This window comes from Octodon degus, unplaced genomic scaffold (genome assembly GCF_000260255.1).
Source record: "Octodon degus isolate 3935 unplaced genomic scaffold, OctDeg1.0 scaffold00249, whole genome shotgun sequence".
Classification (NCBI taxonomy): domain Eukaryota; kingdom Metazoa; phylum Chordata; class Mammalia; order Rodentia; family Octodontidae; genus Octodon; species Octodon degus.
In genome coordinates, this window is record NW_004524825.1 from 422306 (window position 1) to 433893 (window position 11588).

Below are 11588 nucleotides of genomic sequence, written 5' to 3' on the forward strand. Positions count from 1 at the left end.
GTTGGGCTCCATCTCCTTCAGCAGACTGCGTGCTTTGCTGAGGGACACGGTGCCTTATCACCACTTGTTTGCCTTGCGAGGTTGGGCTTTAAGGAGACATTCAATCAAGTACCTTTTGATTTGTTTTCTTTGCTTTATTTTATGGAGGCAGAGAGGTGAACCCAGGGGCTTTAGCATGCTGAACACATCCCTCCCCCTGAGCTATACCCAAGCCCTCAGTTTGCTTTTGAAAAATTTATTCCTCTTCCTTCATTTGTTCATGCCTTTTCTGCTTTGATGTCTGTGTTACAGAGTGTATCTTTCACAAGTCCTTGTTCCCATATATCATTTTCAAGGATGTTAAAATTTGGGGCATAAAACAAGTTGCCATCTAGTCCTCTTGAGGTTCTAAGGCACTCTAGTGCAGGGCACTGTTACACCTGCACGGAATCCCCTACGATTTTTAGGCTAACATTTGGGGATGTCTGTTCAGGGTATTCAGCTTAACTTCGGAAATCCTACAAGAAACCTTTTTTCTTTCTTAGAGGTAAAGAAAAATTATTTGGCCATTTACTCTTTCTCCGAACAAACATGTAGTTTTTTTTTTTTTTTTTTTTTTTTACACTGTCAAAACTCTTGGGTAGATTAGGTGGAACACTGCCTTGCCCTTTAAACACAGAGCATTACAAGCGTTTGGTGGCAAAGGTAGGAAGGCATAGCTAGGTGCTCCTCTGCACAGGAGTAAGGGGATTCCAAGCATATATATTAAAGACTGAAAACACTGGATGGGCCTGGGGGTCAAGTGTCTTGTAAAATCACATTTCACTGATAGCACGGTGGCATTCATCACATTTTTTTTTCGAATGAACGATTGAACTCATGCCCTTGCACTTGCCAGGCAAGCAGTTATCCTACTGAGCTATCTCCCCTGCCCCCATTCATCATATGTTACCAAAACAAATTTTAGGTAAGGGTTTGGGAATATTCCTGAGAAGGGTTATCTTTCTCCTTAGTGATATTAGTTTAAAGAATTACAATCCCAGTTGGAAGTCCAAGATAAACAGTGGCCAGGAAGGATGCTTTTGTTGCCAAGAATGAATCACAAGAACCTGTAGCCATCTGTAAGCGGAAGTCTCTTGATGAGAGGTTGTAAATTGGGGCTGTAGATGCAATATGCTCATTATATACACTGTTAATCACTTTTCAAATTAGCTGCCAAGAGTTGAAATTTTGGACATGTCACTTAAGACTCCAGATTTGTTTATTATTTTATGAAATCAGATGGTCTGACAAGAGCAGTTTCAAATTTTCCATAATCATAATTAGCTGAGGCTGATTACTGGCTATCCTTGTAGACTGGCGCATACTTACCAATTTCTCCTGAGCGCTGTCACTTCCCTTGCTTCTCCTGTTGGAGGAAAGAACTCCAATATGAGTTGCCATGATTAAGTTCATCTGCAGTCCTATTTACTTATAATTAAGAGTTCCAGTACAATTAAAAGGAATGTTTGTGAAATAGTTCTTAGAGCTGTATCTATCATTTAAAGACAAACTAAAAGATTGAGATGGTTGTGTTTTCTAACAGATGGGACAGTTTGCATTTCCTCATAGAAGTGGCAAATATTTCAACATCTTTACTACACATATAAAGTATGCTTTTGTTGAAAAACAAAACTTCAGATATCAAAAGTATGCAGCCATCATAGAAAGCATAACTGATATACCTTAGTATCCTTTATCTGCACTTTTTGGTAGCAAGGGCAGGAAGGATGTTTCAAGGAATACGGAAGATGTTCCAGGACTTCCTGCTCTTTCTGAATCTGTATATACAGTGTTTTCCCATGTGAATATACATCTATGATGGAATTTAATTTATTAATTAGGCACAGTAACAAACTAACAATAACTAAAACTAAAACAGGACAATTCTGACAACACACTGTGTAAGAGTTATGTAAATACGACCTCTCACAGACTCTCTGAGTTTCTTATCCTGCACTCACTCCTGTGATGGTGTAACCAGACGCCGTGCCTATGTAATGAGATGATGTAACATGAAGGATGTTGGCATGAGGACGGTGTTAGGTCTGATGTAGTAGCTGCTTGAACGTAAGTAGTGTGCTATCGCAACAGCCCATCTGACAGCTGAGATGGTCGCTACGTGACTAGTGCACAAGGAGTGGATGCAGCTTGGTATGCTGGACAAAGGGATGATGATGGTTCCAAGCGGGGAGGAGGAGAGCAGCATGATTTGCCATTATCTTGCTCAGAATGTCATGCAGTTTAAAACATTAAGTTGCTTTTTTTCTGGAACTTTCCATCAATATTCCAGGACCAGACTGAGCACACATAACTGAAATCTTAGAAAATAGAGGCACAAAGAAGAGGCAACTACTGCATAGACAAGATGTCCAACTGGAATCTTAAAGAAAACAGATGGAAGGGTCAGTGGACTTAGGTTCTGAATGTCTACATTAGGTGTTACTGCTGGAGAATGCAGTATACCTTCCTAGGCGTCAAAGCACCTTCTGGAGGCCAATTTATAAAGTATCAATTGCGTCAGACGTGAGATGTCAAGAAGCACTGTTGGTGTGTTGAACACATGACTGAGACCTTATCTAAGGCAAATTATGTGCAAAAGTGAATTTCTTGTGAAAGTTTCTTTTGCAGCTTATGAAAACAGAATAAACACTGTAAGGTTATACATTTCTTTCATGAAGTTAAGGAGAATTTTGACATGAATGAAGAATTTGGGCTGGGGGGATGTGCTGCCCATTATAAGCAACTCAGGAATTGGCTTTCTTAGCTGTATTGAAAGAAAGTCCTAAATAGTATAATGTAAGCACATGCCTATTAGTACACTAGTAAGCATTGATGTTAAGATTACAAGATATGTATCAGATTTATTATAAAATGTGCACCCAGAATTACAGACTTTTCTGACAAACCAATATTTTACATTTGTTCATTGATACATTCACTAGAAATGATTTGCTTTTAGCAAAAAGTTTAAATAGAGCACCTGGGGCCAGCTAGATAGCTCAGCAGACTAAAGCACGTGCTTAGGTTCAATCCCCGGCATGCCATGCTGGCCCCACCCCCAGAGTGCACAGAGATGGTGATCGAGAGTGGGTGTGGTGGCACGTGCCTGTAATCCCAGCACTTGGGAGGCTGAAAACAGGAGGATCACTATGAGTCCGATCTATGTAGTGAGACTCTGGAGATCTGTACTAAATAATAAAATAAAATTAAAATTAAAAATAAATAAATAGAGCACTCTATGGGCATAGCAGTTGTCACCACCAGTTGGAAACACTCCTTACCCACTTGAACAAGCAACTCCAATACTAAACCCATTGTCCAAAGTGGCGATTGTGGTCAACTTAGTCCTCTGGGAAACTGAGTAGAAGAAAATCACTCTGCCTTGTTTCCCCAGCATTTCCCTTACCTGCACTCCCGTTAGTATGTACAACATTCCTAGGTGCACATTGGAATTCTGCACACAAGATCTAACGTTAACACCCAGATGCAAAAGAGAAATTGTCAGGTTTCTTGTTTGCACTTTGCAGTGGTAATAAGTAAGTTGTGAAAGAAAATGGTGATCATTAATTCTTGCTGTTATTAATTTGGACTTCTCATTCTTTAATTTAAAATATCACTGTTCTGACTTTTGTTTTGCTTTATCCCATATGATCACCCCATAATTAATTAAAGACAATTTGATTACATTTCTGGCAGTTTACTTTCCTCGCAACTAAGCTGATTCACTCATTTAAGGTACTATCTGGGCTCTGAAGGCATTTGACTTTGTGCCGTCTTCCTGAGATGACATTTACTCATTCTTCCCCTGCCCCTACAGTTGAGCCTTCAAGCGAAAGAAAAATTATTGGCAGTGAGTCACTGGAGGAAGAGAGTACTTTGGGTTAATTTCTACGTGTGTGATATATAAAATAGTAGCAAATAAAAGGGTGTTTGTCACCTGAGTGGATGGGTTTCAATTAAAGATAGAAGACATAACCGGATTTGAGGGCTGGTAAGAGGTTGTACTTAGACTCATGACCATCGCTTTCCTTTCTTCTCATCTTGTGCTTCCTGACCTTTCTCTGCCTTAGATGCCTACACAACAGCTGAAGTGGTTTATTCTTGGACTCTTGGGAAGAACAAATCTGTGGAAGTGGCACAGGATGGATCTCGCCTGAATCAGTATGACCTGTTGGGCCATGTTGTTGGGACAGAGATAATACGATCTAGTACAGGTATTTACTTATTTTATTCAACAAATGTTTGTGTAACCCGTACCACATGCAGTCACTGTTCTAAGTGCCCATAATTGTGTTGTGAGAGAGGTTCTGCTACAGTGAGGAAAAGCAGACACATACAGACACTCAATGTTTTTTTCCCACAAGCCGTAGCTGTGTAATGGCAGAGTCAACATCTGACTCAGGCCAACTGGTTCTTAAGTGCCTCTGAAGCACAGTGCCTGCTCCCTCTCAGGGAATCGAGCAAAGGGCAAAGTAGTTATGGTAAAATCAATAAGAGAGGGAGGACATGCTCATGGAAGATAAGAGTTTTGATCCTAAATATTTCATTAAGACATTGGCTTAACTCAGCTGATGCTGAGGAAGCAAGTTAATAATTCCATCTGAGGTCAGTGCACAGCTGGGTAGTAGTCATGGAATTATTTTCTTAAATGCATCACCTACTTACTGTAGAAACATACATTGCATGGTAAAACCTGCCAGGTCTTAGATACAGACAGATGTGGCTAGATACTCCTTTTGGAGCCTTAAAATGTGTCTACTTGTAAATTGAGTGGTTCTAGGAGCCTAAGAAAGCCTAAGGTGGCATCCTGAAAACCTCAACAGATTTAGAGTACATGGCACAATGAATATATTCTGGGGCATACATACAGCATGCTACTTTTGCTGTGTGAAGATGGAAACTTTCAACATTGCTTTTCGAGCAACCCTTGTCTCTGGGAATCTGTGATCATATATGGAGTAGAGCACCCATGCCCTTCTGTCTCCTCATCGAGATGTAGAACCTCATGGCACGTCATCTTGTCTGTCTCTTGTTCTGTGCGCACCCTAGCACTAGGGCTGGGTGCCTGAAAGTGGTAACATTTAAAGTAGATGCGAAGGACAGAAAGGACTTGGAAATCTACATCCCTCCTCTGCACTACCCAAATCACCTTCTGAGATAGGTCATTGGCCCATTTTCCTCGCTCAGTTAAACCAAAATCCCATCTTAATCAAATGGGCAACAAAGGACATTCATGATAGGAAAATCAAGAAGACATGGATGAATTAATAGGGAAAATTAAAAAGTTAGTTTTCTGGATCTTACTAAGTGCATATTAAAGTATGTTTTAAAAACCTCCATTTGTATTAAACATGTACAGGCTTTTATATTGTCATTATTCCCTAAATGATACAGTATACAAATTATTTATCTACCATTTACATGATATCAGATATTAGAAGCAATTGGGAGATGATGCGAAGTATAGGAGAGGACATCCATATCTTCCATGCGAATGTTCAGCCATTTCCTACGAGGGTCTTTTTTTTTTCTTTTTTGTATTTTAGGATGGAGTCTAAACAGGGTGTTCAGGGTCTCACTGCATAGATCACTCAGTGATCCTCCTGTTTACAGCCTCCCAAGAGCTGGGATTACAGGTGTGCGCCACCACACCCAGTCTCAATCTTCATCTCAGCATGCCCCGGGGGCGGGGCCAGCACTGCTGGCTGGGGATCGAACTCTAGGCTCCTGCCTCTACTTAAGCAGGCACTTTAATCCACTGAGCATTTTGGCCAGCCCCCTACAAGGGTATTTTTTGTATTAATTTTATTGAGAAAGAAGTAGCAACGAGACAGTTTCAAGACAGGTTAGTGAGACAGTTACAATAATTAATACACTGCATATTGTTGACTTTATATTAGTTATTCATAGTAAAAGGTGCAGACATGCCTACAAGGGTCTTGAGAGCTGATGGATTTGGTATCCACAGAGTTGCTGAGACCAAATCTCCAGGGAAACAGAAGGACAGCTATACTCTTTAATTTCCCTTTCTAGAAAGTCTTCCGAGAACATTTTGGTGCATTAACGAATGACTGAATACTTTTGTATTTATGAATATTCTTTCCATTTTTGTACAAATATGTTTTATATAAATGGAGCTATATCACTGATGCTATTTTATATATTAGTTTTATTTAATTTAACCTGAAACACATTTTGTGTCACTATATTAAAGGATCCAACTATAAGATACACAAAATTTAATAACGATGTGTTAACAATCAGAATGAACACACATCCATTATTACTTGTTTTGGTTGCTTTAAATAAAACAAAACAACATTAAAATGCATTCCACTAAGCCCTGAAAATTCCTAACAATATGTGTGTTGTTGGTAGTGGGAAGTACAGCATTTCATTATGAATTTTAGCAAAACATCATCTTCATTTTAATGGCCTCATGTATATTTATCATAACCCATTTAGCCAATTATGTGCTTCTGTGTTTTGTTTTAATGCTATAAACAAAGCAGTGAATACCTTCCTTATTCACATAGCATTCTGCCTCTGTGTAATTATCTGTGGAGTATGCAGACGGAATATTGAGATTGCTATTTCAGAGTAGACCTACTTTTGAAATTTTAATACATATCGACAAACTGCTATTCTGACAAGTTAAAGAATTCATGTCCCCATTCGCAGTGCGTGAGCATGCCAGCTATTACCATTGAATTATGCCTCCCTGCAAGCCACGTTGCATTTCTGACCCCAATATCTCAGAATGTGATCTTATTCAGAAATAGTGTCACAGCAAATATAATTATGGAAGATGGGGTCATACCGTAATAATGTGGCCCCTAATCTAATATGACTGTTGTTTTGTGAAAAAGTAAAAACTGGAAACACACACACACACACACACACACACACACACACACACATAAATCCCTTAATTTCAGACTTCTAGCCTCCAGAATTGTCAGGTAACAAGATGGGTTTGCTTTAACCCATCCACTTTGTGGTACTTTGTTCTGGAAGCCTGAGCAGACAAATGCAGTTGGATACTCCTTTTCATTTTCTTTTTCTTTTTTAAAATGTATTTAGTACAGGGCCTACAGGGTCTCACCACGCCGCTTGGACTCATAGTGATCCTCCTGTTTTCAGCCTCCGAAGGGCTGAGATTACAGGTGCTGTCCACCACACCCAGTCTCCTCTCAGTGTGCCCTTGGGGTGGGGCAGGCACCGCAAGCTGGGTACTGAACCCTGGTCCCTGCGTCTGCCTAAGCGGGCGCTTTAGTCTGCTGAGCTATATCTGGCCAGCCCTTCTTTTTCGTTTTCTTGAGAATAATCAAGCTAATATGTGGGTGTGGTGATGGAACTGAAAATGATGAACTTTGAAGTGTGTAATACCTAAAATGATCTCTGTTCTGAAGACAGGTATTAGCTCATTGAAAACTTTAGCAGCACTCTCTGGGGGTCAGTATTATCCCAGATTTACATATGAGGAAATAATGGCTCACACACGAAACGATTTAGTCCTCTAGGTTTACATTCCAGTGGTTCCCTCCACAATCATAAATAATGAGTTGATGCTGTTATTTCTTAGTTTTTCATCTTCAGATGTTAAACCTAGATACTCTGTCTGAGGGCTGGCCAAATAGCACAGCGGATTAAAGCACCCGCAAGCAGGCACAGGAGCCAGGGCTTCGATCCCCAGGATTGCTGTGCTAGCCCGACCCCTGGGGCGCACTTGAGAGGGCAATGGAGACTGGGCGCGGTGGTGCACGCCTGCAATCCCAGCTCTTGGGAGGCTGTAAAAAGGTGGTTCACTATGAGTCCGATCTAGTGGTGAGACCCTGAACACCCTGTAGACCCTTCCCTACAATAAGAAGAAAAAAAGAAACTGTCTGACTGTCTGAGGTATATGAGTGTGTTGCTCGCTCCATTTACGCCCTACTGTCTCTCTGCTCTTTCAGTTCCATTATAAATTGTGATAGCTGGCTATTATAATTACCTAAGTTTCTTGTTCTATCACCCTTCCATCCCCATGTCTTCATCCCTTTCTTGCTTGCTTAGGCTACCAGCTAAAGTTTTTCTTTCCATTGTCAAAATGGGCTAACATTCATATTAAAATTCACATTTTGGAGATAGAATAATGACCATCCAAAGACATCCATATTCTAAACCCAGAATTGGTAAAATGTTAGCTTACATGGAAAGGAAATTCAAATTACCAAAGGAAGCAGGCTTCCTCGTCTTCTGACTTCAAACTAGCGAGAGTATCCTGAACGATACAGATAAACCCGACATAATCACCCACAGACTTCGTAAAGGAGACGCAGGGAGACTACAGTCAGAAAGCAACGGATTAGAAGATGCGTAGCTGCTGGCTTGAGAGATGACAACTGCAGCAAATGCAGGCAGCCTCGTCCCAGGGAGCATGAGAAAAGGATACAGCTCTCCCAGCTATGTGGATAGGTAGCAAAACGACATGTTTCCTCATCAATATGGAAGTTTTCATGTTTATGTGTCATTTTTTAAATTTAAAAACCTTGATTTTAACACGAATACCATTTTAGAATTCTGACTTTCAAAAGTATAAGAAATAAATTTGTTAATCAGTAGGAAACAAATACAGTTCTATGCCTATAATTAAACCTTCAATATTTGCTCTATAGATTGAGTTTAAAGTTGACAGCCCTCAAAGTGTATTTCTACTAGCACAGTGTGTAAAAACGCTCTTCGGGGGAATTTCTTTTCTCACCTAGGGGCTAGCATCCACTGAAATTGCCCTCATTGTCTACAGAAAGACTCTCCGGTGGCTTGCAGTGAGCCCTTGGCCTTCTTTCTTTTGCTGGGAGGAGAGTAAGTTTCTTACAGTCACATGTCTGTGGAGGTCGGAGGCCCTAACTATGCTATATAGAGATCTAGAGGTCAACTGCCTGCTTTCCCTCTGTGCTCGACACCTCCCAAGCCTCTCCAGTGGCTGCAGCCTCTAGATTTGGGTGCCGCTTGAGGCCTGCAGGCGGGCTTCCCCCATGTGCTGCCTCTGCAGGCGCCGCCTGCACCCCACGCCTTCGCGGCCTCTCACTTGCAAGAGACATGTCTTTCTCCTTCTGCCATTTTAACTGTATCTTCTAGCAGTTTTTGTTTCCTCATTAAAAAAATTTACAGTGTAACTAAATTTGGAATTTGTTTTGATTTGCATTATGAGGTGGGGTGTCCTACTGTACTAATATTCACTAGTGAACAGTGTTTCCTCATTGAATGAAAATGCTACAAGCTGGGTGTATGGGTGCCTGACTATTATCTCAGCACTTGAGAGGCTGAGGCAGGAGGATCACTGAGAGTTCGAGGTCAGCCTGGGCTGCAAAGTGAGCTCAAGGCCGGCCTAATCTGCATAGTGAGACCTTGTTTCAAAAAGAGAGAAAAGAAAGATGCTACATTTATCATATCCTAACCTGCCCGCTATGAACCAACACATAGGTTCATACCTAAATGTCTTTCCTTCCTTCCCTTCTGTCTCTGTCTGCTTTCTCTGTGTGTGTCTCTCTCTGTGGGCCTTTACTTCCTGGAAGGCAACTGCTGTGTCATGGAGCTACATCCCCTGTTTTGATGTTTTTGTTCATGGTATCTCTCTTCTGCATTTCCTTTATTTATTCATTTATTTATTTATTTAGTACAGTGTCTCACTACGCAGCTCGCACTTACAAGCGTGCACCACCACACCTTGTTTCTGTGGCTGGCACAGCATGTGGCACCGGGGATCGAACCTGGGGCCTTGCACTTGCCAGGCAGGGGCTTAGACTACTGAGCTATCTCCCCAGCCCTCTTGTGAATTTTTACCACATTATTTTAACTAATGTAGACAAATGTTTTCAAGCCAGTTTAGAAACTAATTATATATATATATATATATATATATATATATATATAGAGAGAGAGAGAGAGAGAGAGAGAGAGAGAGAGAGAGAGAGAGAGAGGAGCCATCATATAACATATCGCATGTGGCATAAATATATGATACCCCAAGAAGAGACCGAGCGACTGCTGTACGCTCTACCTTTTCATTTCGGAACACGCCACTATCATTATCTCACACATACGCATATTGTTTTCACGGAGACTATACATTTTGGGCGTTTGTCCATAAGAGGCCCAGAACGTGAATGGGAAGCTGGCTGCGGAAGGACCGGCTTGCTCTCCCAGCGCTGGCACTTCTCGGCAGGAAGCAGCTGCCGTCGCAAAGCGCTGCGCCTCGCTGGAGGCTCCGATGATGGTCCGCAGATCGCGGGAAGACCTCGCAGCCGCGGCTACGTGTCCAAACCACGCCCGGCCTTCAGCACACACTCCATTTTCCTTTATTTGACAAAGTAGTGTATGAATTTCTAGGAGGGCAGTTCGAAATGTACGTTCCTACTTAGCCCTCATTCCCAGAAATACGGTCACTTGTTAGCAAGCAGTTTTATTATTGTTGTCCTTGTGTGTATAATCTGTAGATGCATAACATAGGTTAAAAAAAAGACAAAATAGAAAGAGAGATCAGAGAGGTGGCAATTGAAAAATATAGCAAGTAAGATGTAGAGGAACGAACAGACACAGAGAGATGGAAGTGTCGAAAACATAGGTTTAAAAAATATCTTCACTTTGTGTAATGAGTTAATTTGCCAGGCTATTTTCACACTCCTCTAGTGTGTTTCATAACCTCAGAAAGTAGCTAAGCTGAGAATGTGCTTTTCATTGTAACCTCCAATACTCCACACTCGACGCAGATGAGCTTACTGGGCTGGAGCTGGAGTGCCCAGGCAGCAGAAAAATCCGCACACCAGTTCAAGGGGCAGGCTGCATAATAAGAAACACAGAGAGGCAGCAGTAGAGGAAAGGAGGCACGGGACACAGCGATCTGCCTGCGAAAAATATACTGTTATGTGCAGTGTCCAGTTGCTAAATAGCTCTGCGTTTTTAATCCAGAGATAGTACCTACTGCGTCACTTCATGTGCAGAGTGTGTTGTGTTGTACATTCTACCCTCGATTATCTTAAACACAACACATGGTACCTAAGAAGCTTAATAAGCTGGTTCACAAGCATGAAAACAGGACAAGAGAAGTTGAAAAAATCTTCCAATGTGATTCAAGTGTCAGTTCTCACACTGGTAGTGATGAAGCTTACAGACATAACAAGTATCTCAGTTGTGTTCTTTTCAAAGAACCCATTCAGTCAGCTGATATAATGAATTAATTTGCTAGGATATCTAAAAGCCCAATTATAATTTTTCACCATAGAAACTATCTAGGCTGTGAATGCCTGTGAATACACAAAACTGGCTTTTCGCTGTCCTTTTGACTATTTCCCTTGGACACAGACGGTCTCCAATAAAAGGGCAAGGACAGGGGCCATCTCTCCAACCAGGTGAAAGGCTGCAGTTCTCAGTAATGTGAATTTTCTTTGCTTCTCTGACGCAAAGGCGGCAAGGCTCAGAGATAAGCAAAAAGGGAAGGAAGGAGGGGAGGGAGGGAAGGAGGAAGGAAGGAAGGAAGGAAGGAAGGAAGGAAGGAAGGAAGGAAGGAAGGAAGGAAGGGAAAATGA

The 11588-nt window shown here is 41.4% G+C and overlaps 1 protein-coding gene across 1 annotated transcript in view; it reads left to right on the plus strand.

Annotated features, from left to right (window-relative positions):
• Gabra3 (gamma-aminobutyric acid type A receptor alpha3 subunit) overlaps nucleotides 1-11588 on the plus strand; it is a 289092-nt gene that overhangs the window by 244978 nt on the left and 32526 nt on the right. Inside the window, exon 7 of the mRNA XM_004646005.3 lies at nucleotides 4092-4235. Within this exon, the coding sequence (XP_004646062.1) occupies nucleotides 4092-4235 (144 nt within the window). The remainder of the gene's footprint in view (nucleotides 1-4091; nucleotides 4236-11588) is intronic.